The 27,524-nt window shown below is 48.4% G+C and overlaps 11 protein-coding genes across 11 annotated transcripts; 6 read left to right on the top strand and 5 right to left on the bottom strand.

Annotated features, from left to right (window-relative positions):
- Positions 1 to 109: 109 nt before the first annotated feature.
- FSST1_000610 (IQ calmodulin-binding motif-containing protein) lies at positions 110 to 1,951 on the bottom strand (the record flags this gene model as incomplete). The annotated part of the gene is made up of 1 exon (XM_083232440.1): positions 110 to 1,951. The coding sequence occupies one exon, from the start codon at positions 1,949 to 1,951 to the stop codon at positions 110 to 112; it is 1,842 nt and encodes a 613-aa protein (XP_083090792.1).
- Positions 1,952 to 3,386: 1,435 nt separating this feature from the next.
- Positions 3,387 to 4,177, bottom strand: FSST1_000609 (Phox homologous domain-containing protein; the record flags this gene model as incomplete). Its single annotated transcript, XM_083232431.1, has 3 exons — positions 3,387 to 3,450; positions 3,498 to 3,676; positions 3,755 to 4,177. The coding sequence occupies 3 exons, from the start codon at positions 4,175 to 4,177 to the stop codon at positions 3,387 to 3,389; spliced, it is 666 nt and encodes a 221-aa protein (XP_083090791.1).
- Positions 4,178 to 7,401: 3,224 nt separating this feature from the next.
- Positions 7,402 to 8,130, top strand: FSST1_000608 (uncharacterized protein; the record flags this gene model as incomplete). The annotated part of the gene is made up of 3 exons (XM_083232420.1): positions 7,402 to 7,507; positions 7,564 to 7,652; positions 7,711 to 8,130. 3 exons carry the CDS (start codon positions 7,402 to 7,404, stop codon positions 8,128 to 8,130), a joined length of 615 nt encoding a protein of 204 aa, XP_083090790.1.
- A 1,621-nt stretch (positions 8,131 to 9,751) lies between these two features.
- On the top strand, positions 9,752 to 11,328 carry FSST1_000607 (CDP-alcohol phosphatidyltransferase-domain-containing protein; the record flags this gene model as incomplete). Its single annotated transcript, XM_083232409.1, has 4 exons — positions 9,752 to 9,830; positions 9,925 to 10,034; positions 10,159 to 10,284; positions 10,336 to 11,328. 4 exons carry the CDS (start codon positions 9,752 to 9,754, stop codon positions 11,326 to 11,328), a joined length of 1,308 nt encoding a protein of 435 aa, XP_083090789.1.
- A 1,651-nt stretch (positions 11,329 to 12,979) lies between these two features.
- On the top strand, positions 12,980 to 14,232 carry FSST1_000606 (glutaminyl-peptide cyclotransferase family protein; the record flags this gene model as incomplete). Its single annotated transcript, XM_083232398.1, has 2 exons — positions 12,980 to 13,638; positions 13,695 to 14,232. The coding sequence occupies 2 exons, from the start codon at positions 12,980 to 12,982 to the stop codon at positions 14,230 to 14,232; spliced, it is 1,197 nt and encodes a 398-aa protein (XP_083090788.1).
- An 890-nt stretch (positions 14,233 to 15,122) lies between these two features.
- FSST1_000605 (arylamine N-acetyltransferase family protein) lies at positions 15,123 to 16,137 on the top strand (the record flags this gene model as incomplete). The annotated part of the gene is made up of 2 exons (XM_083232388.1): positions 15,123 to 15,493; positions 15,552 to 16,137. 2 exons carry the CDS (start codon positions 15,123 to 15,125, stop codon positions 16,135 to 16,137), a joined length of 957 nt encoding a protein of 318 aa, XP_083090787.1.
- Positions 16,138 to 16,585: 448 nt separating this feature from the next.
- On the top strand, positions 16,586 to 17,619 carry FSST1_000604 (Oligosaccharyltransferase subunit Ribophorin II-domain-containing protein; the record flags this gene model as incomplete). The annotated part of the gene is made up of 4 exons (XM_083232377.1): positions 16,586 to 16,710; positions 16,797 to 16,992; positions 17,044 to 17,331; positions 17,380 to 17,619. 4 exons carry the CDS (start codon positions 16,586 to 16,588, stop codon positions 17,617 to 17,619), a joined length of 849 nt encoding a protein of 282 aa, XP_083090786.1.
- A 491-nt stretch (positions 17,620 to 18,110) lies between these two features.
- Positions 18,111 to 19,307, bottom strand: FSST1_000603 (Alpha/Beta hydrolase protein; the record flags this gene model as incomplete). Its single annotated transcript, XM_083232366.1, has 2 exons — positions 18,111 to 18,995; positions 19,125 to 19,307. 2 exons carry the CDS (start codon positions 19,305 to 19,307, stop codon positions 18,111 to 18,113), a joined length of 1,068 nt encoding a protein of 355 aa, XP_083090785.1.
- Positions 19,308 to 20,267: 960 nt separating this feature from the next.
- FSST1_000602 (glycylpeptide N-tetradecanoyltransferase NMT1) lies at positions 20,268 to 22,087 on the bottom strand (the record flags this gene model as incomplete). Its single annotated transcript, XM_083232355.1, has 3 exons — positions 20,268 to 20,669; positions 20,726 to 21,308; positions 21,378 to 22,087. The coding sequence occupies 3 exons, from the start codon at positions 22,085 to 22,087 to the stop codon at positions 20,268 to 20,270; spliced, it is 1,695 nt and encodes a 564-aa protein (XP_083090784.1).
- A 594-nt stretch (positions 22,088 to 22,681) lies between these two features.
- Positions 22,682 to 24,138, bottom strand: FSST1_000601 (Alpha/Beta hydrolase protein; the record flags this gene model as incomplete). Its single annotated transcript, XM_083232344.1, has 6 exons — positions 22,682 to 22,788; positions 22,847 to 23,546; positions 23,594 to 23,601; positions 23,655 to 23,852; positions 23,906 to 23,979; positions 24,029 to 24,138. The coding sequence occupies 6 exons, from the start codon at positions 24,136 to 24,138 to the stop codon at positions 22,682 to 22,684; spliced, it is 1,197 nt and encodes a 398-aa protein (XP_083090783.1).
- A 1,008-nt stretch (positions 24,139 to 25,146) lies between these two features.
- Positions 25,147 to 27,423, top strand: FSST1_000600 (uncharacterized protein; the record flags this gene model as incomplete). Its single annotated transcript, XM_083232331.1, has 2 exons — positions 25,147 to 25,409; positions 25,464 to 27,423. The coding sequence occupies 2 exons, from the start codon at positions 25,147 to 25,149 to the stop codon at positions 27,421 to 27,423; spliced, it is 2,223 nt and encodes a 740-aa protein (XP_083090782.1).
- Between the last annotated feature and the right edge of the window lie 101 nt (positions 27,424 to 27,524).

The following is a 27,524-nucleotide window of genomic DNA, read 5'->3' as shown; positions in this document are numbered from 1 at the left end:
TGGATGGGTATTCATGCTTAAGGTCGTGAATCATAACTCGAGCACTGCTCTATCTATGCTTGGGGTATTATATCGAGAATAAAAAACCACGCCGCCTACAATGTTCCTTTCACACATGCATTTCCTCGACATCCTCCTTCTGCTCTCTCTTGGAAGCTTGCTTCTCCTCCTTTGTTGGCTTGATACCGAGCTTCTTTAAGACCTTCTTCACTGGCCTGCCCTCTTGTTTCTCCTCCTCCTCTTGTTGAAGCACCTCTCTTTCTTTCGCTGCGCTTTCACTCTTGTCCTTGGCCTCCTCCTCCCGGCGTGCTGCTTCTTCAGGAGCCACAATTTTGTCTTTTCTGTGTGACACGCGTTGCGCTAAATCCTTGCCCTTCCTCTTGGTCTTGAGATATGACTCCAAACCGATGAGCACCACGTACGACTTGGAGATAGACACGTGGGACATGTCCACCTCGGACTGGCGAAGACTATGGACGAAAGCGCGGAAGTTACTTGCTGGAGGGCGATAATGTCCACTTAACGGAGACAAGGACGAGAGTCGGCCATTCTTGATCTTGATAAGACCAGCTGATGAAATTCGACTACCCTGTAGGAAGGACGAGTGTTGAAATGCGCCCGAGTCCTTGATACCAACATACATCCGAAAGTTTGTATCGGCGACAAATATCCAAGTGTTTTTTCTAACAGACTTGCGCATCATTTTGTTGAATATCGTGGATGCTGAAATCTGCGATACCTTGTGCATACCCTGCTTGTTGTCGTAACCAGGAGTTGCATACTTAGCCGCCCGGTCTGCTTCTCGTTCAGACTCGAGTGAAGATTCGGAACTTGAGCTACTGGCATAATCCTGGGAATTCGAATCTGTTGACCGAGCAGCAGCATTGAAGGCTGGTGTGGGATCATCCAAAGGTACCACGCCTTGCATACTATCCTTGAACTGCTCTGTAGTATCAATGCGCTGGCCGTTCTTCGCCCAGCATAGTCTTCCTTCATTGTCGACTTCGACTAAGTAGTATTGGCGCTCCTCACGAGAAAGATATCGAACTTGCTCTCTTTCGAGTCTGTCTCTCGGACAGCCGTCAATCTCAATATTGCGACCTTCGCCGTAGTCGAGCCAGTAAAAGTAGTTCTCGTGGGTATCTGTTTGCTTCCAGACTTCATGATATCTGCATAGATTGCTTCCATAGCGGTGTTTCTGATCTACCATTTCGAGAAAGTATCGGATGCCCATCATGCGCGCCTCATGCCTGCGAGCAGCGGTGGCTTTCTCCCGCCGCGCTCGTGCAGCAGCTCGTTCTTCGGGTGAGGCATCTTCATCTGAAGAAGATTCAGATTCAGAGGAATCGGATAAAAGATCATCATGACCAGCTCGTCGTGCGATCGCACTGGCCTTCTTCCACTTCTCGCGAGCATTTGCTGATTTATGTTTCGCAACATGGTCTTCTTCTGATTTGTCGGTAGTATCGTTGTCTAATTCTGTTCTGGGCCTTGGTAATGTTGCGTTTCGAAATTGCGCCTCACGTATCGCTGTAACCCATCGTGTACTTGCGTCTAAGCCAAATCCTTCGAGTTCTCTTCTTGCGCGGTAGCCCCGAAATGTCTTTTGTATAGTGCGCGCAGCTTGCGCCTGATCGTCCTGACTGTTGTTGGTTGACATACTAGCTGCTCTGTCTCGCTGACGCTGGGCTTCACGGGACCATCTTCTGCGTTCACGATTTCTGCGCTTTGTTTCTTGTTCGCGCTGATGTTGAACAAAAGCAATTCGTTCAAATTGTTTTGGTGAAGGAGGGCGTAGAGATTCCATGTATTCTTTTGTTTTAGTGGTCGCAAACGACGAACCACTAATAGAGGCAGTAGTAACAGACGATGACGCAGTGCTGACGAGGGAGAATTTGGAGTCAACACGGGTTGGTATTGTTAACGGTGATTGTCGCGGGGTCCCCTCCATATTGTCTGAGACTGGTGCTAAAACCGGTAACATTAAATAACGGTGTTCTAGAATATCGAGTTGCGTCATGTTCGTGGGGTCAGTTGGACAGACTGTGGGGGTGGAAACAAAAGTTGGCGATGATTTCAAGTTATAATCAAGCATTTATACAAATGACTGACTGATCAAGGATATGGACAGAAAGAGAAGAAGAAAACCTGCTTATACTTGATCATTAGTGTTTATGAGTTGGATCTCTTGGTCCAGAACCCAGATCTTTATATACTAGCTATGCTCTTGAAACTGATGCAAACACAAGCCGATGCCCAGAAAACTTGCAGGTTCTAGTCCCGGAAGAACGGCACTTGGCAATCCTGTGAGATGTCCAAGATTATTGGCATTATCGTAAACCTCCAAGCCTTTCAGCGACTCAGCCCTCTGGACGTACCATTTAACAAACAAAGTTCCTATATTTTGATTGGTCCGAGTTCCATTGTGTAAGTCCCCCTACTGGGTAGCAGAAAAAATGGCCTCCTAAGTCTTAGGGTATAAAAATAAGTAGTCTAAGAACTATAGCCTAATAAGCATAAAGTGCCTTACTATTTTCGTCCCTTATGCTTCCAGCGGTCAATTTTTATGATACCCTGAGGTCCCCTTGCCGGTTCTGCCGTTTACGACCAAGGACCCGAAGAATCTGGCTACGCCTTGTGGGTACCTTTTTGCAACTCTTCGCGTTGATGATTGGCATAGGCGTAAATAAGCATCTAGACTCTGTGCTTAATTAATCTAAATGATAGTTAAAGCTAGCTAGGCACGTCGTAAAATGCTGGTCCATACTGACTTTGGGTTAACAAACATGAGGCAGAAACGAATATCCAATGCTGCCTTGTTACCTAGCCAAACAAAGCTATTCATTATACCTACTCGGCCATATTACCATACCGTTATGAGAAGCTTGGGTCCAAGGAAGAAATTAACTTAACCACACGGAATGAGCCTAAAATTGCACAGCCCTCGAATTGACCGAAACATCGTACCGCACTCTGGCGGCTATGCCCGGCCCTTTCTGTCACGATATCTCAAACGCCCAGCGATGACATGCCACTGAGTGCAGCAGCTACCGTCTTGGCAGACAACTGGTATGGATTTGATAGAGTCTTGACTCTTTTCCCCATCTTTGCCAAATCTTGGTACTGTCTTGGCCTCCCAATCAACCAAAGCCGCGTAATGACACCTCCGACTTGGTAGCAGCATAAAGGACCAACTGTGAGACATTAACACGTAAGTCATCCAACTCGTTATCATTAACATGGACACCTGGCCGGCGCATATGTATGTGCGTGACACCAGGCCGAAGCTATATATATATATATATGGTTTGTACAAAGAGGCCTCATATTCAAGGTCAAAAGATAAACATTTGTAACGAAGAGAAGATGCTGGAACGATGGCAGCGCTATGCAAAGAGGAACTCCTTGAGTACAGGCGACCCAGAAAACTCTGGATTCAGTAATATGCAACTACAAAATCAGCGAAACGTTGGAAGGTTAGACATTGGTATACGCACTTGAGAAAGTATTGTAGACCAGCCCGTCTCTTTTCCAAAAATCGAGGTCGAAATTTTGAGATAACACTCTTAGGCGGAAGGGCCGGAACAGCCGCCTCAAAGCCGGGAAAGGTCTGAACCAGCCGATATCGAAAGTCGTCAAACTCCGAATAACGTTTCCGAATGTTCATAAAGCTTCCCTATTCGCGGAGTCGGTCAGTCAGTTCATTATCAACGTCCAGCCTGACAAGCCACCACGGAGCCGCCCAATCACTCACATTGAGAGTTTCGACACGTATGTTCCACACTACGAATGCCCCGATATTTGTCGCACTGCCATTGACTACGGTGTGATTGGCGATCTCAACACTTTTGGCCCAACAAGCACTGTTACGGTCATCGAGGTCGCTCGCTTCATTGTCACGAAGTGTAATGGCGCCAGCTGGAAGAAACGATTCAGTCGACATGTTCGAAATCGTCCGCTGATGTCCACCGCGTGTGTTGAGCCAATACGGTGGGGAGGTCACTGGTGAGAGGGGAGACGACGTAGAGAGATGCCGTGGGTTGTTGTCATTGTCAAGAGATGTGCGCGGTGTCTCGAATGCTTCGGCGGAAATGGTCTGTGTCTCAACGCTGTCCGGAAGTGAAGCGCGGGAGCCCAAATTCCCACCGCCGGGCGCTTGGTCTATCGCAGTCGCCATTCAACCATACGATCTGATCACTCTTGTTGTGGATATCGAAAGTCGCTGATGGGGAAATTATCGATGTGCTGACGTCGAGAGTTTCGGGTTACAAGTGGTTCGATGGCAGGAACAGTGTTAAAATATGGTAATGATGATTCAGTCGATCCAGTCGAATGATGTTGATGTTGATGAATGGATGAAGTCGTCGTATTTGCGAGTCAGGATACCAGCCCAAGAATTGCAGCCCTGCTTTTGGGTAGTGTGCAGTAGTCGATACCTTAATCGCAAGGATTAAGAAGTTGTGCCAATCGAATAGACAGATTATAGGGAAATGATAAATTAAGCTTAACTTGAAAGTTGGGTGAGGAATTCTACCGTAGACATGGCTCTTTGTGAAAGTGGCGATACGTCGTTTCAATTGAAAAGATGAAAGTGATGTCGTAGGAATTCTTCTGCACCTTCCTTTTCCTGTATGGACGGCACCGTTGACGGGCCGGCTGTGCAGCTTGTCTTTTTCCGGCTGAGGAGGGGCCGACGCCCCGGTCGATGGTACTACAACTTAGAACAACGCACCGGTAGCTGATTTCAGGTCATGGTTACTTGTCAACAACGCTCGTGACTATACGATGTGAGAAGGCGACATATAAGGTTGTGATTTTAGATCAAATCTGAAAGAGTTTGCCTGTCTTTCCGGCACTGTCGACATACTTATGCCATTCCTTTGTCTTTATACTGCTACTTTGGAGATAAACATAAGAAGAGTGGGCATTGTTTGTGAAAGAAAGATGTCAGTGCGTCCAGGTATCCATAACAAGCACTCATGATATACTTGATCCCGGAGCTGGAAAAGCCATGTCCGTTCCGTGACGGACTGGAAAGACTCCCGGGCCGGATGCCGAATACCTAAGCTTTCGGAATACATGGCATGGAGCCCAATCGGTAGAGCCAATGTCTCAACAAGTGACAAGATGAAGTATGTACTGGACAGCATGGCACATGAGGCTCTGTCAACTCTCTTCCAAGCCACTGAGCTCTCGTTCTATCATGAGACATTGTCACATGCTCTGGACCAACCGCAGCTTCGCAGTGGAATGCAGGGAAATGGGGAGGCTGACGGCTTAACAAGGACTTCTAAGACGCCGTGGCGCCTGGGTGGCTCGATTGTATGGAATAATCGGGATACGCGTGAACTTGGGCTTTGATGGCCAGATTGGATTTTACAAGAAACGAGGAGCTTCATCATGACCCCAGTGAGATTCTTGTAACCTTACCTTGACATCTTCAAAGCCATGGGGTGTGGCTAAGATAGAGTTATCTGTTATAGTTCAAGCCATGAGTGGGTAGATCCTGCGAGTCTGCGATCCAACCGGTGCTACAATGCACCAAACACGAATAACGATACGAGGATCCGTACAGGCGATAGGGTGCTGTCCTTGGGTGACGAGTCTTTTCTCCAAGTCGTCTCCAAGAACTGCACTCCGCTCTTGTACAGTAGACTACTTGTCTCAGCCCACAGAAACGGTGAAACCACCTCCGATATTGGGAGACCAGATCATGATTCACCAACTGTCATGTCTGATACCTCACAAAAGTGAACAGTTATGGACACGGCTCAACAAGTGTGTGTATTCAAGGTGCACGCCAAGTGTTTCTCCAGCCGCGTCAGCAACATTGAGCAACATAACAAAGATACTCTCAACACCAACGATTGGCGCGATATCGAGCATCATGTCCTCGTCGGCGTGCATTGCGCGGGGTTGAGAGAAAGGGTTCAGTGTCATGCCCCGCTTACATGCAAGAAATACGAAGGGTATCGGCTGGTCCAGATGCCCAGTAGAAAACAGAGTTACCCTTTACGGGAAGAGTTGGCCACCATTCTCGCATCCGAGTGGCTACTTCTCCATAAGAAAGCCTGCAACGTGATCATGGTGGGCTCGTACTTGTTGTGGACAGCCTCAACCACCAACTGGAACGCGTCGTTGGCGTGATTCAAGATGCACTCGTTGATGGCTTGATGCACAATGAAAAGACGCTCATAACAAATGTTGCAGGTGCAGTAGTTAGTAGCAGTGACAGTGGGCTTGTCGGCTCAAGATTACATATGTGGAGTCGACAGCCTTTGGCCGTTCGCGCCACCAAGCCAAGACTGATGAGCAGATGAGACAGGTGGTTTAGAAGAAACGAGGTATTGGCTCCTCGACGACCCGCGTGGCCATGACCGGGGAGAGACAACCGACAACCCATGGAGTTGAATGAGATCTCCATTGGGATCTGCTGAAGATCATGGAAAAAAAGACAGGGCTTTTGGAAATAAAATCGATAGTATCGACTCCTTTTAATGGTGTCTGTTAAACCCAAGGGCCCTGGAGATTGCAATTCATGGGATTTCAGGTTAAGCTCCAGCGGCAAGCCGTACCAGTCGAGTCTATGAGGCCTAGCCTCTGGCGGGTACTGGGATTCTCCGTGTACAAAATGCGCCGAGTGGCGGGCGATATGGAGCAAATAACCTCCCATGCCTGCTGGTGTGAAGCAGAGCTAAACCCAATCTCGACTTTTCGTTGCTCAACTCCCCTGCACCCTGTCAGAACTAATGGGGGAGATTGGTGCAACTCCATCGTCGTGATATTGCCCAGCCTCGGGTCTCGCTATGTATATGGCACCAGATCATTTCTCTTAACACTATAGTTCGGCTGTAGCGAGTAACTGGGATCCTTGGGCTTACCGCTTACAGCATTATAGTCTGTCTGTTATGTTGTACCACGTAGGAGCAGATAGGCCAGGCCCCATCGTTGATATGTCTCGGACCTCCTCGACCTTTTTCTCCTCAGCTTCTTCTTTCCTCTCCTCACCTCAGTTGATACACTCGCTATATCAGACCTGGTCTTGAACAGTCGCTAACTTTTCATTCCGATATTCTATTCATACTGTCGCTCCCATTTCCGTTGAAGTTCCAATTTGCTTTGTAAGTCAAGCAACGGCGAGACCGCACCTTCTCCCCCCTGTTGTCTTAGTGATTCCCTCCTACATACCTTCCTCACGATCAATACCAATTTCCTCAGATTCGGGAAAGACAAAATACAGCTATCTGTTAGGATAAAACCGCTGACCTTCTGCAGAAGCAAACCATCTTCTGTCAATCTTCACCGTTTACGAACTTTTGAACATCGGATATAAACCGGCGTACATACCTACCAGCATAAGACACAATCAATTTTCGCTTTCAGCACCGATACGCAATTACAATGCCTTCTCTTCGAACAATCGTCCTCGCCACTGCGGCTTCAGCTGTCACTCTTGTCAATGCCGACTACGTGATCGACCCTGAGAGCGTGCCTCTGTCCCTACGCAGTAAGTAGCATTTTTCCATACAGAACTTGCCAAGATCATAGGCTAACAGCTTGCAGAGGTTTGGTGCCAGAACGAAATAGAGACATGTCCTATGATCTGTGGTCAAACTAGTAAGGGAGACACCAAGGTCAATGAATGCAACCCTGTAAGTCTTGTTATCGGCTCTTGGACCAGTCGGCATAGGCTAACCCAGTTTACTTCAGAAAACTCTCACTTATGGCTGCATCTGCGGTGACGGAAAGCAACCTAACGTGTCCGAATACTCCCTCACCCTTCCCTTCTACGTCTGCCAAGAATGGGGTAACCAGTGTGTTACGGATTGTGCCGGCAAAGCCTCTTGTGCTTCTGACTGCCGAGAGAACAACCCATGCGGTGCTGAAGACCCCAAGAAATACAACACAACTTCCACAGCTACAGGCACTGGTACTGTTAAGGCCACAGCTAGCGCTACTGACGACGCCAACACGGTTTACACCGACACACCTGGAAGTGAAAACAACGATGACGATTCTGACGCCGCAGAGTCAACTAAGAGCAATGGCGCTGCTGTCATCGAGGTTGGCCGAACATGGGGTCTGACTATTGTCCTGAGCACCATGTTCGCCGGCTTTGCCATGCTATAAGCGTGTGAAAACGCTTACCAGCTCCTTGCAACACTGCTCGGGGCGGAAATCTGTATTGATTCAATTCTCTTGTTTTTCTTGCGCATACATTCCTTGAAAGCCTTGGACGTCTAGGTGTTGGGTTGTTTTTTCTGATGGTACATTGTTGGTTTTTATGATTTTGATACAGGCAACGCCCTCTTACAACATTAATACGGGTACTGTCAAAGGTTAACAGAAGGTGACGAGTGGTTAGTAAAAAGACGAATATAATGTCATTGGCTGCTTTGTTGCAGTCTAACCACCACATACTACTGAATAAACTCGAGAACTAAGCCCGATGTGATATATCATTTAGGAAGTGGCAACTAACCAACGATGTCTAGCAAAATAGCCATTTGGTATTTCGAGGTCATGAATCGAGGTGGAGTTTCATTCAATAACTTTTACCAACAACTGATGTTAAGTCACTCCACATTCCATGTTACTTACTGGGGAGCTTTTGATGTTCTAGACTTTTAACCGGGCCATCGGATCAACCAAACAGCCGCTGTACAGTGTTTCTTGCTGACTCGCACTCATCCTTCATCGAATGGCGCTAGAATGAACAGTTCGTATTCTTGTTGATAGTGTTATTGCTCACGCGCTCACGAGCCTAGAAGGGCATGTGAAACTCAATGCAAAAATGGCGGGACCCATCTTCTCGGCTCTGACGGATGGAATTCATGACGATCTCGGGACACAATAACAATGCGAGGTTGGGCACATACCTGCGGATCCTGTTTGGTAGAGACGAACATGAGGGTATCTCGAAGACCTCTCTTTGAGATCTGGTAGCTGTCGAGTCAGTAAAGGGGTCATGGACGCAAGTTTGACCTAGTTCGTTAGCTGTCAGACCGATGATTTTTGTGCTGAAAGAACGAGTTCCAATACGTAAATAAGCCGCTAATTACCCAATTTTAGACGTCTGTTTCCCCTGTAGTGGACCAGATCGCTGCTGTGCGCAGGGGGCATACGATCCAGGGGGCTTGACTGGCTGGTACGACGACACCAGTGCGAGACTCGAAAGTTCAATGCCAATTTCGAGTCGATGGAGTGAGCAAAACCTGCCCCCTTTAAACCTTCTCCAATCCTTTCCTTTCTTAAAACAAACAAAAGCCCTTTTGGCGACGTTTGTTCATCGACACATACTCTACATTGTATTAATTCACTGTCCCACGCTTCACCGCTATTCTTGGAGACCGTTTTTGCTCTGTCTCAGCCCTCCCGGTCGATTGCGCAAATCAGCTCCGTCGCATATTTCCTTGGCTTGAAACCCGTCTCTGCCTTTGTCGATAAGAGCTACACTACTGCTCTGCAATTATCTGTCTATTTACAACCGAGCATTTTGCCCACGTGCCGCGTCGCCTGTCTCTGTTAGGATTACCTTTGTTGAGAAAAACAACCCAGGGTTATTTATTGTTTGCGGGCCTAAGTTCCTATTCAGTACTGTACCCTGCTGCCGCACGAGATACGTTTCCGCGTGCGCACTTCTGCAGGTCCGATCTTTGGGGGGTTTTGCCGATAACTTTTTTTTCTCCTTATCCTGCCCGTTTAAAAGATTCTTGGTTGCCCCTCCTCCTCCGGCCCCTCTCTTTCCATCATGTCTACAAGCGAGACACTCCCGCTCTACAACCCATCGGCCACCGACCCGGACGGTACCAACATGGCGCCCAACACGAGTAAGTTGAAGAAATCCATGGGGAGCATCCTGATCACTGGGGTCACCTGGAATCGTGGGAAATGCGTTGGAGACTAACTATGGTGTCTTAACAGAGAAGAATGTTGCCGAGTGCATCTCTGATGACGCACTTGTGCACTTCAAGTCATACAAGTACTCAAGTGTCGACATGTCGCCAGTCTCGAAATACGTTCTAGGTCCTTTCGTACGTGCGCCCTAGCCTCGAGCTATTTCTCTGAATCCCATCGACAATCTTTAAGCGTCAATTGAAGCGCTTTGCCTGTTGTACCAAGTTTAAAGCTCGAGACAGCTAACATTTCGTCATATAGTGGAACGCCTCTGTCAACCTCCTCCCATTATGGATCGCTCCCAACATGGTCACTCTTTTGGGGTTCTGCTTCATTCTCGTAAACGTTGCTTTCTGCGCAATTTGGATGCCTGATCTGGTTGGACCGGTATGTTACAGCTACTAACTCGCTATCAACTGTGCACTAACACTTGCATAGGCTCCGTCATGGCTGTACTTTAGCTTCGCGTTCGGTCTCTTCATGTACCAAACAATGGACAACCTCGACGGAAAGCAAGCGCGACGAACTGGAACCTCGAGCGGCCTCGGTGAACTCTTCGACCATGGTATCGACTCCCTCAACTGCACGCTGGGAAGTCTGCTCGGGACCGCTTCTATGGGCCTGGGAACCTCTACAGCTGGTATCGTCACTGCGCTCTGCCCTTGCCTGCCTATGTTCTTCTCGACCTGGGAGACATACCACACGCACACTCTATTCCTCGGCTACATCAACGGTCCCACTGAGGGTATTCTCATCGCCTGTGCGATTATGATCATTTCTGGCATTTGGGGACCTGGTGTCTGGGCCATTCCTTTGGCTAATGGCATCAAGGATCGTCTTCCCGGCCTTGCTGAGCTCCTCGGTGAGACTAGCTTCAAGGATGTCTGGGTTGGTTTGATCCTCGGCTCTCTCATCTTCACACAGATCCCGTTCTGTGTTCTCAACGTTGCCAAGGCTCGCAGGTCTCGAGGAGAGCCCATTCTCCCTGTCTTCATCGAGTGGATTCCCATGGGTGTGTACACCATCTCAATCGCTGCCTGGGTCTTCTCCCCATACAGCACCATTCGATCCGAGAACCACCTCATGCTCTTCTGCTTTATCATGTCATTTGTCTTTGGTCGCTTGACAACCAAGATTATTCTCGCCCACTTGACACACCAGCCTTTCCCCTGGTGGACCGTCATGCTGTACCCTCTCGTTGGTGGTGCTATCCTTGCCAACTTGCCCCGAATCGGACTTCCTCAGCTCAGCGCCCAGTTCGAGCTTTTCTACTTGTGGGCCTACCTTCTGTTTTCCATGGTTGTGTATTTCCGCTGGGCCTGGCTCGTGGTTACCAGCATCTGCAACTACCTCGGCATCAACGCCCTTACTATCCCTAAGGAGAAGCAGATTGCCAACAAAGCGGCTCAGGCTGCCAACAAGCTGCATTAAGCCGGACATAGCCGCTTTTGGCTATAGAAACTTGGTTTGAACCAAATTACGAAGCCCGCAAGATCGAAATGATATATACACTACCTAATCGGCATCCACCTGGAGAGGCGCAGCATTTGAACGGGAGCAATCATAGGGAAAATTATCGGTGTTGCAAGTACAGGTTAGAGACGCAAAGCATGACGATGGGCGTTTGGTGTTTACATAGCGGGTTACCGCATTCTTTCTGACGCTAGGATGTATATGTTATCCTTTTGAGAACCCTTGGAGTACAACTTTTAATAGATTTGAATGAGGAGTATGTGTAGATGATGGGGATCATGGCCTTTTGGATAAGGTCCGGCTTAAGCGTATAGGACGCGAGTCGAAAATCAATATGACAATAACTTAATTACTCATTTATCTCCTGTTTCTTGTGGATATGCTATAACACTGTTATTTACCGCTGTCACCTCGTGATGGTGGTTTGAGACTACGCTGAAGCTCTGTAGACGCGGGGAACGGGATGACGTAGCCTGCACTAGCTTCGAAAGATGAGGGTGTTGCTAGAAATCCCTACTATTTATAGAGATCTGTCTTGTCTGATGGTAGAGAGTCTGATTGGTGTTTACTTTGAAACTTCTTGGGGGTTCAGGTTGATAGCTCTCGTCAACTACCTGAAGTCGATCTAGGCGCAACGAATCCTCTGAGAGGGAAACAAAGCATTTCGATCATGTAGGTTGCTGCTTCACTAAAAGGGTGCAAACAACTAAAAGCACATATATTGCCGCTCAATCTCGACTTGTTCAACTTGGCGCATGTGGAAGCGCAACATGACAAGTCCCATCTGGTGTTCTACCTCTTTGAGGTACATGAAATAGTCTATTCCTGTCCTCGAGTCAAATATTTGTCAGAGCCTATGAAGACAGCAAGATAACGGAGTTGAATTCCAGAGAAGATAAATAGCCTCTGGTGAACCATAGAGTGTCTGATATTTGACTGACACAACTTGTACGGCATTTAACCGTGGTCAGTCCAATGAGACTCTAGTGTTCAGCCACCGGAACGTTTCTCCAGGTCATTCAAGGGTCTCACATGTCCCCGCCATTTCATTTTGAAAGAGGCGGTCTCTACTAACTAGTAGGTTAGTACTGTTCGATGTTCTATTGAACTTGGTTATCTTGCAGTGACTTAACGTGCCTTATTATATATTGTTCTTGCCAACAGGTCAATATCACAAACAATGGGTTCATAGAATAATACTAAGCTGCTCTGACCTGCTGTATCTGGAATTGGGGTCAGTGGCGTGTTAGTTCCTGACTGCTGTAGTAGGTTTAGTTTCAGTAACACAACACAGCGGTCAAGTGGGGGAGACGACATGGAGTCGGGCCTAGGTTGTCGTACCTGTCCTTATGGCTCTCATCCCTTGCATGGTCTGGATTGGAGAGCTTCAACTCCTGACACGAAGCGACGTGTTTGCTCCAATTCCTTTGTCCACGACACCTACATTCACTGATTAGCCTTGCATTACATTGTCTTGATCAGCCCTGTTCCACGTCGAATACAACAATCCTTCGGACGGAATGAGCTAGTTTCGCGCCCCACGACAAACCGACCCAAAACCCGCTCCTTGTTGGTTTAAAGTAGTATTTATTGGTGTCCGTCCTTCCCCATGGCTGCATCTTCGACCACCATGCCTCGAATGCAATCTTCGCTGCCATTCTTTGCAAAGCTACTCCTTTTCGCTTGCCTCATCGCATCGACCGTTGCCGAGTCCATGACGCTTTCCGACGATGTCCTACGGAATATTCCTTCGCCAGGCGACGACTTTGATATCAAGAATGGCAAGCTGCTCGCTCCTATTTTGATCCCACGTGTCCCCGGCACTGAGGGACAAGTGCGCACCCAGAAACACTTTGTCGACTTTTTCAAGGAGAATCTTCCCGAATGGACTCTCGAGTGGCAGAATTCCACTTCAAAGACTCCTGTCCATGGAAACAAACAAGTCCCCTTCTCTAACCTCGTTTTTCGAAGAGATCCCCCATGGGCGCAAAATGGGGACGTCAGCCGACTCACGCTGGTTGCGCACTACGACAGCAAGTATGAACCAGAAGGCTTCATTGGTGCAATCGATAGCGCTGCACCATGTGCCATGTTGATGCATGTTGCGAGGAGTGTCGAAGATGCGCTCAAGGCGAAGTGGAACAAGATGCAAAAGGACGGCGCCATGGACGATGGGCTCGAAGAGACACAAGGCCTCCAGATCCTCTTTCTCGATGGCGAAGAGGCTTTCAAGCATTGGACAGAAGAGGACTCGCTTTACGGAGCTAGGTAAGACATTGTATTCATTTACGGGGGGTGTGCGGATTGGCTAACAGCATATCAAGATCGCTCGCTGCGGATTGGGAGTCCCAGTTTCACGGCTCTCTAGCAACTTACAGAACCCCCCTTGACTCTATCAGTCTATTTGTTCTTCTTGACCTTCTTGGTTCTGCAGATCCTCATATTCCTTCCTACTTCCTCACCACACATTGGGCATACCGTGCCATGGCTAGCCTGGAGGAGCGCATGCGAAAGCTTGGCGTTCTCGAGACCAAACCCAAGGTCCCTTTTATGCCAGAAGGCGATAAGTCTGCCAACCGTTTCACACGCAGCTTCATCGACGACGACCACAGACCCTTTATGGAACGCGGTGTCGACATTTTGCATCTTATTCCAACTCCATTCCCTGATGTCTGGCATGAGATGACGGATGACGGTGAGCACCTCGACCTACCAACAGTCCGCGACTGGGCAAGAATCACGACTGCGTTCGTGGTGGACTGGATGGGAATTCAAGACTTTATGCCCAAGTTGGAAGGGACTAAGGCGAAGAGAAATGGTGCGGCTGTGACAACTACATCGAGCAAGAGGACAGAACTCTGAGAAACTATTAAAAGTACATGAAACATTCCTCCAAATGGGTATGTACTTTTGAGGGTTTGGCAGCTGAACGGCATTTTAAAATAGCAGCAACCATATTATTATCGTCATGATTACTGCTCTTATAAGGTGCAGTTTAACCGCCAAATCATCGAGGGTACATGTTCACTTGGAGAAATGTCGGTGGGTTTCTTGGGGCTTGACTTGGCGTTAAAGGCGCGTTAGTTATGATGGAAAGAGTCATGTAATGATTGAATGGTTCATGTTATAAATTATCGGAGTAAAGGTATCATAGATTTGCAAGGATATGTATGCGCATTTATCCTCTTCACTGTATCACATTGAATACCTTTGTCAAAAGGACACTGAGAAAACGCTCATGATCATCGTGGATACCGCACAGGACGGACCGAGGACGTAGAGGCATTTCTCACCTATTATGCGCCAACAGTAGAGTCAGACTAACAGACAGCATCCGAAGTAGACGCCAGAATTGTCCCGATTGGTCGTCTCTATCATAAACCCTGACACTGTCTGTTTAGGGAGGGCGTCATGTAGATTTTTGGCGTCTTGATGATTCGTCCCTCCTCCATGTTTAAGCCCCGGACAGTTTTTATGGAGTCTGGAGAGATAGCGAGGTTCATGATACGTTACGGCCAACTTCCTACGACGGCTTTTGCGCGACATACGAGTAAGGTAGCCAACATGTTTGTAGTAATTGGAATTGGCGTCGCCTTGTTTTGCGTCCTCTTGACTCATTTGAGAGCTTGTCTACCTGGCTAGTTCTTCTATTTAAGTGGTGACTTCTCCCGGCTTCGTCGTCCCAAGTCTTGAACTCTTGAGCTAAGACACGTAAACATCATTTAGCCCAGTCTTCATATTATACACTCACCATGTCGGCCATATACTCAGAGGCCCAAGTCGCCAAGTTTCTCAAGCATATCCAAGTACCACAAGAGTTCTACGTGGGCAACGAACCTATCCTTGACCATGCCTTTCTCACTGTGCTACATCAGCACATGATTGCAACGGTACCTTATGAGAATCTGACGTTGCATTACTCGTCACATCGCAATGTCATTCTCGAGCCTCAGGCTCTGTACCAGAAGATTGTGCTCGATGGGCATGGGAGAGGAGGTTACTGCATGGAGAGCAATCTGTTCTTCTGTTACATGCTTCGAGCTCTTGGTTTTCAGGTGTATCCCGTTGGCGTGAGAGTCCGTCTTCGCAAAGATGGTGTTCCCCATGGTGGATATCCCGGGTGGTAAGCCTGATCTGCGTAATTATTATTTCCGAAATATTAGTCGCTGACTTACAACTAGGGTTCACATTGTCAACATCGTGACACTACCTGACAACTCCCGATGGGTTATCGATGCGTCTTTTGGTGGTGATGGCCCTACCAAGCCCATGCCTTTAGTCGAGGGTGCTGAGTGGCGCAACATGGGCACTCAGGATGCCCGTCTTATCAAAGACTTCATCCCCGGTCAAACAGAGCTTACAGCCGGTCGTCGTCTCTGGATCTACCAATGCCGCAACTCCCCCGATCAGAACTGGAATAGCTTCTATTCTTTCAGTCACTCTGTCGAGTGGCTTCCTGCCGATTTCGAGATTTCCAACTGCTACACAGGCACAAGTCCTAAAAGCTTCCAGACACATACTGTGTTAGTGGTGAAATTCATGCTGAGGGAAAGCAAGACATCGACGACAGGCGAAGAGATTTATGGAAAGCGTATGTTGATTAATGATGTAGTCAAGGAGAACCCTGGAGGTAAGACGATAACGTTGAAGGAGCTGAAGACGGAGGACGAGAGAGTGGAGGCACTGAAGGAGTGTTTTGGAATCGAGTTGACGACGGAAGAGAGAGAAGCTATTAAGGGCTTCCAGACTGAGATCAAGAGCGAGTGAAAGAAATATGCGTTTACCACTAGTTGATTGTTTTCGAAACTTGAATATTTACAGCAGAAATGAATTATAATATTTTATTGTATTTTTATTTATGATCATTGCATAAAAAGCTCATGATAGTGAGATGGCACAAAGGACTGATCTAAGATGGCATTAATATTAGTACTTAATAATAATCTCTTTGAGCAGTTAAGCTTCCTAATATCTATTTCCCCCAACACCTCGAATTGGTGTTTCTCTTGAATTTAGACTACCCTGAAGCAGGAGCTCACTTTTGATCCCCACTTCAAACGTAGCTTTGACCAATCAAATCTGCACACTTCCACCACGTAACCCAAGCTTGGGTAGTACCTACGCTACTGTTTCGAGGTCCAGTCTCAAGCTGTCCTGTCCCATCCACTTGGCCTCAACTTCTCGAACCGAATCGACCTGCGACAACGTCGATATCATGCGCTTCTCAATCGCATCGTCACTTATTTTCCTGGTGAGTGCAGCTAGCGCTGCCTCGTCTTGGGGCTTCAAAGATGGCTCCGTTACCGTCGCCTCCAAGCAAGGACACGGCGCTACTGCCAAGTAAGCTTCTCCAGAGTTGCCATGATGGTGTTATCATGGGAAAACCATTGCGGAAGAATGCGTGCTGACATCGTTAATTGGAATAGATTCGAAAACCAGGAGCCAGCCAAGGATGCTCTCATTCTAGGAAAGGCAGATATTATCAAGGTCTCATTGACTACGACCGAAGACAGGGAAGCGAAGCGACCTCACCAGGCCTTCATCGTCATTACAGAGTCAACTGGCATCGAGGTCGCCCTCCCTCTCGACATCAAGTCCTCTGGAAAGGCCGTGGCCTCTTTCGTATGTGACTACACATTCCTTCCTCATCGGCCTAGCTAATCAATCCCCTAGTCGCACAAGGACCTCTCTGTTCCGTTGCTCCTCTCCGACGAACTCCTCAAAGTCAACCTCGTGTTGGGCTCCTTCGGCTCATCCAACCCCCTCATCTCTCCCGTTTTCAACATTCAGATCTATCATGTGCCCAACACTCCCCTTCCCACATTTGAGCCTCCCCTGCGATACGGACCTCGAGACGAGATCCACCACATCTTCAAGGTTGGCGAGACGAGCCCTCCTATGATCATAACTATTGTATTTGTGACTGCCATCGTGTGCACGTTTCCCGTGCTTCTTTCGGCGGTATGTAAATCTGTTGTACCATAATATCTTGAGCTAACATGTGCATAGTGGTACTGGATGGGCGGCAACCTTGATCACCTGCCCAAGGCTCTTCAAACTGCCCCCCTTTCGCACGGTCTCTTTGTCGGCTCCATCATCGCCATTGAGGGATCCTTTTTCCTCTACTACATCAAGTGGAACCTCTTCCAGTTGCTGCCCGTCTTTATGGGTCTTAGCACCGTGGCCTTCTTGAGTGGAGTCAAGGCTCTGAGCGAGGTGCAGGGTCGACGCTTCGCCGGTGAGAGGTGAACGGACTGACATGAATCAAAAGTACCTGCTTCATATGATAGAAAGGGTTGGTTTTATAGACCGAGTATTAAAATTCGACGCGAGTGGAGGATGCGTGGAAGATACATCTCTTACCCAAAAACAGCCATTACCTGGACATGGTTCTTAAGACGTGCATATCAAAAACCAGGAATTACTTCATCATTGAAAGTTAGAGGCTGGGTTCTTCTTGGAGTGCTAAGAAGATGGACGATCCATTAGACAGCTTAAAATGATGCACAATATGATAGAAGCTGGAAATAGAGTCGAGTTCGATGACTCTGAACAATTGCTAGGGAATAAGCGAATTTGTGTCATGATGCGTCTGCTAGGTATTCGGATTAAAGACATGTAAGCCAGCCCCTTCATTCGTGCCCTCTGCCAATTATAGCTCCTCGTACATTCTCACTTGTTCTCTGCCTTGAACCAACCAAAACTCAAGATCGCTCATATGTTTGAAATGCCGCTTACTCTCACTCCTCCTTCGGCTTGGTCCACATACTCAACTCTTCCTCTAATACACTGTTGAACCACTCTGCTCGCTCCAGGATAGGAGCATGCCCCATATCATCCACAACATGGACGGTACCTGGCTTCAACACATCGATGAGTTTCTCGCCATTGGGAAAGGTAATCATGTTGTCGCGCTTTCCATGCATGACAGTGATACGTTCAGACCCAACAGTCTCTGCTATCTGGCGCAGCTGCTCGTCTGATTTGTTATGCATAGCCGCTGCTGCAAGTTGACACATGAGCATAGTGCTGCTGAACACCTCGGGGTTTCGCTTCTTGGTAAGTTCTTGAGCTTGGAAGCGCTGAAAGTTGGAATCGAACAGTCGGTATGTTGGACCAGCTTCTGGCGGAGGCGGACCACATTTCGGAGTGACGCCGGGTTCGGGTAGTATCTCGTCATCTGGTGCGACGAGCCACTCGGGTGTGAAGAGCTTGAGAGATGTGTCGATGATGGTACGCTCCATGGATTTAGGAACTAACCATCCCATGCGGTCCGCGATAGTCTCCAAGAAGCCCGTTGTGTTCTGAACGCGTGCCGAGGTACATATGAGAGTGAGGGTTTGCAGACGCTCAGGGATGCGAATAGCAATCTCTTGAGTTATCATGCCGCCCATGGAGATACCTACAAGGTTGATCTCGCGCTCAGCCGTCCAGCCAACATGGTCAATAACCTCGATAATATCGAGCGCCATGCCGCTTGTGGAATAGATACCGAAAGGCTTGTCGCTGGCACCCATCCCACGATTGTCGATGATGAGAACTGAGTACTTGTCGCCATGATCATGGCCGAAATGCTTTGTCTGACGCTGCCACGAAGTCTTGACGCTTGCCAGGCCCATAACAAGCTACATTCTTGTTAGCAGGTTCTCTCACATTTCACTTGACATGACTGGATACGAATTCAACCAAACGGAAATGGCGGAGACGTGATACGTAGACGGAGAGATTGAGGAGATTTGACGGGAGAAACGTACCACAAGCTTGACGGGTCCTCCACCGTGAACTTCCCATGCAATACCGACAGGACCACCGCGACCTTCGGCCACAGACAGTTTGCCTTGAGAAGTAGGCTCCAGCGCCCATAGAGTGGTTAAGTAGGCTGGATGGTTGAGCGTCTCCTCAGCAGAGGGAAGCGAAGCAATTCTAGGTTGACGCATTGCGTGTAAGTGACTTTTGAAACCGCACATAAGAACAAGAGAGACGAAAAAGAGCGAAGCGATAATAACTAATGCTGTAAAAATGAAGAATATTGTGTTGGGGAGGAGAAAGAGGACAATGATCGAGGACTCACATGTCAGACGCCATGATAGATACTCGGGAGTTTTGTTTGTTCTTATATCACTGGTTCCTTCTGCGCAAACACGGCTGTGTAGCTTCCTGAGCTCACAGGAAGGTCTGAGCTGTGCCGGCGTGAGAAGCGCAACGATGCTGCTTGATAATGCCTGGGTACGTGAAGATTGCGGGTTAACCAAAACGTCACTAGTATACTACGCGAATAAAAACGAGGAATGAAGAAGATGAGGAAAAAACACAAACAGATGAATGACAAGTTCTGCAGTATGTATGTAATTTTGAAGGCGAAGGAGAAAAAAGCAAATAATTCCCCTCTCGAGGCACAGTTGAACCAGGGTCCAAAGTGGAGAGAAAGAGAGAACAGATAAAAGCAGAGCTATCACAACCCGTCACTTTCGCTATGTCTACTGCGACGTTGTTTCCTGACCTCGGCACTAACGCCACGCGCCAAGGGGCATAGAGATCCGAACATGGCTGGTATGGTAGCTGAGATGCTGCGTTTCACATTCCAGTCTCTCAAAGATGGCGAGTATGACGAGGATGAGATGGGAAACTCTGAAGCCTCAAAAGATCACAGAGTAGAATTAGATTGTCAGTTAGCGACAGACTTGAAAATGTATTCGTCAGCTTCACGCGTTATGCACCTTGGACTAGCCACTGGTTTGCTGCTAGGAGTGCATACGGTCGAAAAGGAAAGAGTTAGAGAACCAACCCATGATTGATCGTGCTCGCTAAATATGAAATTATTTCCATCTCGTCATTCCTCACCTTTCCATACTCTTTTTTCTTTCTACACCATCATATGCACGATCCAAACATCTACCTCAAGGCATCACTAGTCCAATACCACTCAGGTTCTCCTCGTCGAGCTGGTTCTTACGATCAACACCACCGGCGATGGGGTTAACACGGTAGTTGAACAGGTAGTAGTGAAGCTGGCCATCACCAGCGCCAAACTTCTGCTGCTCCAAGAAGAGCGCATTGTCCATCAGCGTCAGAGCGTTAAAAACATCAAACTTGTAGCGCTTGGAGACGATAAGGGCATCGTGCACCAAATCGTTGAGGCGCTTCTTGAGGGCAGCCTTGTCGAACTTTTCCTGCAGACCGACCTCTGTACCATAGTAAAACATATAAGCAACCTTGATAACGTTGTGCTTAGTGTTGCCAATGGCAGTGGACTCAATGCAGAAGAAAGAAAAGAAGTCAGTAATCTTGTTGTTCTCATCCTGCGTAATGAATTAATATCAATGTACATGTGTGTTTTGACTTTCTGGAGACTTACTTCAACAACGTAGGTCCACACAGCCTGCTGCTCATTGGGTCCAGTCTTGGGCAAGAACCAGTGAAGAGCTTCCTCACGCGACATCTGTGGTGTCATATCGAAGCGCTTATTGTAACGGTGATACAGGTCCATGACGGCCTCGATATCCTTCTCTTGTAGCGGTCGCAGACCCTTGATGCTTGTGTCGTCGGGCAGCGCATACTTGCGGACTTGGTATTGAGGCTTGCTGTTAGCGGGAAGAGGGCTGAAACCGCACTCGTAGAGCTTTTGCCAGTTGATGGCACGATGAAAGTATCTGCAGGTGCTGACAGGCTTGGGAAGGACGACACCGGCAGTGTAAAGACCTTGCCAGATACCATCAAGGTTGCTGCGTCGTGTGATTTCCTTGATAAGCACTGGCGTGAGGCGCTTGCCTCGAAGCTTCTTGTGGATGGCAAGGAAGTTGACCTCGGAACAAGTGACTACGTTATCGCGAACACGCAGGTGAACAGGGATGGCGGAGATGAAAGCGCAAAGTAGGCCGGATTGAGAGGCGCGTACACCGACGTGGTATTCCTTCTTCCAGCCAGGAGGCATCATGGCCCTGTACATGTCAGTCTGAATTGTTCTACAATGATAATCTTATCATGGGCCCAGAAGATCCGCAACTTACCAGCGAAGAATAGTTGGCGAGTAGTTGAAACGGAACATGGCCTCGTCATCCTCAACATAGTGCTTGTTGAGTAGCTCATAGACCTCCTTGATCTCTTCTTCCTTGGTCAAGTCCATGGTAACCCACTCGAAGCCGGGAATCAAAGGTGAAGGCTCCTTGTCAACCTCCTCGACCTTTTGAATTCGCAGAGGACCCTCTTCCAAGTTGTTGTCCTCTCCGAACTTGGGGACAGGCTGCGTCTGCCAGAACTTGTATGATCCCATATCCTTGGCGTTCTTTCCACCGGCGGCAAGACCAGTCATGATATCCTGGAGGGACATATTCTTGAGCATATCGGCAGCTTGGTTGGCGGAGGGGTTGTCGCTCTTGGAGGCCTTGGACACCTCCTGGGCAAGGGCCGGGTTCAGAGCAAGGAACTCCTTGATTTGTTGAGGAGTGAGGCCATCGAGGGCCTTGTGGAAGTCGGCATCGGACGGGGCGGACTTTGAGCCAGTCAAAGCCTCCTTGACCTTTGAACGCTTGGACTTCTTCTTCTTTTTCTTCTTCTTGTCGCTTGATCCTTCGGCGGCATGCTCCTCCTCGTGCTCTTCCTCTGATGCGGACTCGGCGTGTTCGTCGGCTTCGGGATCGGCTTGTTCGATTGCCTTACCCTTGAGCTCGGCGTTCGTCTCGTCGACGACGGGCTCAACTGGCTTGGACTCCTCAGACATGGTTCGGGATGGACCTTTGGTGTAGTTGAGTTGATGTAGGTGCGAACAACTAGATAGGTACGTGAGGTGGGGGATCGAGCAAGAGCTCTTTGGTGGGGTAATTATTAGTGGGATATTTGCGGTAACATGTGCCTGTCCTGTTACAGGAGGGGTTCACCCTATTCGACTTCAAACAGGAGATCTCGGAATAAAAGAATTAAGTAGTAAAACCTAGATTTTAACTTGCGGTTTATTTTTGTAAAACAATGAATCTTTATGTACATAGCTACGCATATTAACCAAATCAACTCGAAGCAGGATGCTCATGATACTGACGAAGTAAGCAAGAATCTGACAGAGTAGACACTTTTTTATACTATTTAAAACGAATATACTACAGAACGAGACTACCTGTCCGATTTATCCCGTGAAACTGTGGTTCTTTCATATATCCATTTTAAGCAATCGAAAGAATAGAGCGATTCTATTATGTTCTAAGCAAGGGCAAGATATTGAGTAGGAATACTCACTCGAACGACCAATTGATATAAAGACCAAGAAAAACAAAAAAGACTCGTACTGGCGCTGACGTGAGCTATAATTCCAAGTCAGTTACTACTTGGAATCAGTATCGTCGTCATTATTATAAGTCGTCCCATGAAGGTCAAATGCTCTCATGATGGCCAGCGCAACAGGTGAGTGCCCCATGATATCGTTGTGGCCTGCTAGCGCATTAGTTGTTTTATACTTATTGGATTCGCGTAGATTTATCTGACATACCGCCATATGGGAAAAGTTCTTGACGTATAATCATGTCGGGTTGAGCTGTCCAAGTGGCCACAAATGCATCTTTTCCCTTATGGACAGTTCGCTCTTCTTTCCAAGCTGCGAATTCTTTATCGTCCATTACCCCAATCATCTCTTGGACAGCAGCTCGAAACAGCTTATTGTCTTCTGTCCATGGAATGTCTTTGTCGTTCTTGGCATGGACCAAATTGAGCCTGAGTCTTGTTTTTGTGTGCCGCACAACATTAGCCAAACGGTGATCTGAATGCCACTTGTCGACGACGAATCGATGAATGAAACGTATGAGCGTAGGCCATACTCGGAAGGGTGCGAGGACAGGGACAACACCTCCAATACGATAGCCCAACAGAAGATTGGCCAAGTCGCTGAAACCTGCGACAATGGTGATGCCGGCAAACTCAACGCCCTGTAAAGCGTACTTTTCGGCGACTGCACTGACCACGGCTGTGCCTAGACTTTGTCCAAGAAGAACAATGCGGCTGGCTGGGACGCCTGCAACCTTGGTAGCCCACTCCACAAGTGTAGCAGCATCTTGAATTACTCCAGTTTCAGTAGGCGAGCCTGTCGAGTGGCCGAATCCTCTGTAGTCAATAGCAACGACATGGTATGAGGAGGTGTCAGTTAACGAGTGGTAGCTGAGAGGTCTGATAGCTTGTGCGACATGGCCAGCGTTCTGTGACGTCAGTCAATATTGGCAGACATTTTATAACCATGACTTACACCGTGAACTGGAAAAGATGTGAGCGATGATCAAGCGATTATATGTCTGTTCGAGACTCACAGTACAGAACAAGTCGAGATTCTGGATCTTCTTTTAGCAGGCGGAATGATTCAGTTTTGGTAAAATCAGTTGAAAACCCTGGTTCTTGTGATTCGATTAAGGCTTCATTCTTGAGATAAAGCGGTAGGGGAAGAATATGCCAAGCATATATAGTCTCTCCGTCAGGAGTTTTGAGCGAGAAAGGAGTGACTTGGTTTCCTGATTAAAACATTTATGAGTCGTCGTCATGAGCTTGATTGATATACACCTACGAGCAAAACCCCATCGTTCTGGTTGATTCACATTACTCCATAATAATGTGTTGATTTTATGAGCGTATAAGAAACTGCACGCGAGATGTCAGAAAGAATAGCTCAAGATCGAGGTTAACATACTGTCTCTGAAAGAAAGGCGTCATACCCAAACCGATGAAGACGCAATACAGGCTCAGTGGCGCTGCAACCACAGCAATTACAGCCCGTAAGGCGGGATGTAGAGACGTCATGACTTAGTTGGTGATGATAGGATTAGAAAAAGAAAGGCCGGGTACAGTATAAGGAGTCTATAAAGAATTGTAAAAGTAAAAAGACTGCAGGGATTAATGTGAGTATTATTCCTGTCCTTACTCTGCCACAATAATAAGACGCAGGACCTGACGTTGCTTTGTTCGCGCTAAAGCATCAGTGATCAGCAGTGGGACTTATCACGCGGGGAAAATTACAGGTGCATACAAGTACCTATCTTGAGGCGCGTCTGATGCGGGCGGCTGCCCGTGGCTCCACCCACTCGAGCAACAGAAGAGCCGCGAATCGACAATATTGGGCCAACAAATGAACTTGATTGGAAGAGATGTTGCATTATAACATATACAATTGTTGATGATATTGCTGCACATAGTTACATGCAATAACTCAATTCGCCCAGTAGACTCTAATCAACAGCTGCTATTTTTTATTTCCATCTACCTACTAAGTTTATCACTCATCTGATATCACGGTCACTCTTGCGGCGCTTCCGCGGACAGGCATTCGACAGGCTGTAAAGTCGGGCCCCTGAGCCCCAACTTCTTATTTCACTCTAGACGCTGCAGTGCCAAATTCATAGGCCCGCGCCCCAGTCCAGAACTGGAAGTGCTTGGCTCCTCCGCCTTTTTTGACCAATTGAATCTCTTCCTTTTACTTTCCGGGCTCCATTATGAAGGTGTCGGACCTGCACCACTGAGCCTCGGATTTCTGGCCGTGGCTGTTGCTCTATTACTTCCTCTTTCCAATGGGAGCCTCCATTCCCACCTTGCATCTTCCACATACTCCCTTGACCTGCCCTTCCGACCCAACTCCAGCTTCATCTTACCTTCCAACCCTTTTCATTACGAAAGCACCCGAATACTGAGATCTACACGTCCACATTGTATCCAGACGCGCCTTGCATGCTCCTTATATATCATGGTTGGCTTTCGCTTCTAAGTATAATTCCGTTGCGCATTCTGTAGTTTGTCTCCTGGACGAGCTCTCATATGGAGCGAAAGCGTAAAATGCCCGCGCGGGCAGCTGCTCGAGGAGAATCCGCCGCGAAGAAGCGCAATGTTACACCTCGAGAGCGTTCTGCGACACCTGTTGCTCCCCCGCCAGCAGCAGTCCCAGTCCTAGATCCGGAGCCAGAAGAGCCTCCGCCGCCGCCGTTGCCCAAGTCAGTTCAAGCTGGTAAACCGTTGCCCACTGTTGAAGTAGCCCAGCCTGAGGATCTCTCTTCTAAGGAATATCAGTCCGTTGGCGAAAGGTACGTCATGCTAAACTGCATTAGACAATCAAATTGACTGACGCGTTACTCAAGCGGTGTACTTGCTGAGTCGCTCTCACGATCTCGTCATAAATGGATTAGCGAGGGTCTGTTTGCTAAATATTGGACGAAACCGCACAAGCGCAAGGGCGTCCTCATCGAAGACCCCAAAAACCCGCCCAAGGAGACCATGTCAAAGGTTGGCAATGTGACAATCACCGTCGAGCCTCATATAATCGAAGCTACGATGTACGTGGTCAAAGACCCGAAACCAAAAAATCAGCCATTACCACAGCAGCAACCGCAACAACGTCCAATTATCCAGTATGGGCCCCCGAATGGCTCGATGCCTCCACTCCTCGCACCCCAAGCATCAATAGCTAGCGCCCCTAGCCAGAACAAGGCAGCGACAACAAAACACATACCACCCAGCCCATCCCAGGCTATAGCTCGAAGTCCGGCGCAACCACTTCAACCTCTTCCTCGAGCGCCGCAAGATACGATAGGCGTCCCGGCGCCAGCCCAGAAGCCTGGGAATGCTCCGCTACCCAACATAACACCACCAAACCCAACATTTCAGCCAAGACCACAAGCCGTAGGACCATCTCCAGCGGCTCCACCGGTCGCGCATGCGCCTCCCGGTGTTTCTGGGCCGGCTGCACCGGCCTCAGCACCAGCCCCAGCTGGACCTATGGTGGCTCCTGCAATGTCTACAGCATCCAGACCACCGAACGCCCAAGCACCCGCAGGTGGTCTTGCAAAGCCTGCCCCAGCTCCAGGATCCGCAGCCTCGGGGCCCGCTCCTGCAGCAAAACCATCGGCAAATGACCCTGTTATTACTTTGCTCGCACAAAGAGCCTCAGGAGACGCGGAGCTTCGTGATCTTATGAAGCGAGTGGCTGTAGGACAAGCTAAAGACGGCGAGCTAGCCCATTTCCAGAAAATAATCGATCAGTTAAGTGCAGAGTATCGGAGAACAGGAGGACAGCAAGGACCATCAGCAGACCGACTTCTAGTGGATGGTCGAACGGTCCAGTATTTTGCTACCGAAGTCCGGACAATTCTTGATATTGTTTTGGCTTCAAATCCCAATCAAAAATCGTCTGACTTACGGCCACCTCATGGAAGCGATCTGCTCGTCGTACAACTTGTCAAAACTGCCTTGGACGACCAAAAGGTTCGAGACATGATCCGCAGAATCGCAGAAAGTCGGCCAGGCTTCACCGACTCTATAGATCTGAAGGAAATTCTGGATAGACTGCACCGTGACATGAAGAGCGCACCGCAAGCTTCTCCTGCTCCGGTACAAATTCGACAGCAGGCTCCGAATGGTATGCCTAACGGCCATACTAAAACGAATTCGACTGCATCTTCGCCTAATCCTCAAGCTTTACGGTCTAAGGGGCCTCCACCTGCACCCAAGCAAGATATTACGGCAGTTGTGTTCGATTTTGGAAGTGGGGACCGATATCTGTTCCCCAAGTTTAGCATATTAGAGTATTTACCCACGGCATCCGGCCAACAAGTCGTGGCTTCATTTCTGATTGTTCGCAAGGGAAGCACTTCAGAGTATGGTGGAGATCCGAAGCTTGATTACTACCAGCCTGTCACGATACGCCTCTTCACGCAGACTGGTCGCCAATTGGAAAATTTGGCACGAGTTGTTGCTCCTCAGGATGAGGTCCGGCGTTACATGGATGATGTAATGGACAATATGACAAGGGCCGAGTATGTGCTTTTGGCCATGAGGCTTCCAAAGACCTCTCCAGACGGCGAAAAGGACGGCACAGCCTCGGAGGAGCCAAGAACCACCGCTTCTACACCTAAACCTGACGTGGCAATTGAACCAAAGTCCGCACCGAAACCCGGTGTTCTCTGGACATCTAAGGGGAACTCAGAGACGCCACCGGTGGAAGGGCGGTTGTCCAAGTCCGCGAGAGATGCCGAGCAGGAGGCAGAGGCTAAATACCAGCGCTTGATCAACCAAGCATCCGCCAAACATACTGGAGCATGACCTGTATGGTTTTCTGCATGGCATTATTTTTGTATAAACTTATTTCTTTGTCGGCGCAAACTCCTCGGGATTGAAGTTTGGCGAAGTCTGGAGCGTGGAGT

This window comes from Fusarium sambucinum, chromosome IV (assembly GCF_050947815.1).
Source record: "Fusarium sambucinum isolate potato_lamoka chromosome IV, whole genome shotgun sequence".
Lineage (NCBI taxonomy): Eukaryota > Fungi > Ascomycota > Sordariomycetes > Hypocreales > Nectriaceae > Fusarium > Fusarium sambucinum.
The sequence above is the reverse complement of the archived record's forward strand: the minus strand, read 5'-3'. Positions and strand labels throughout refer to the sequence as shown.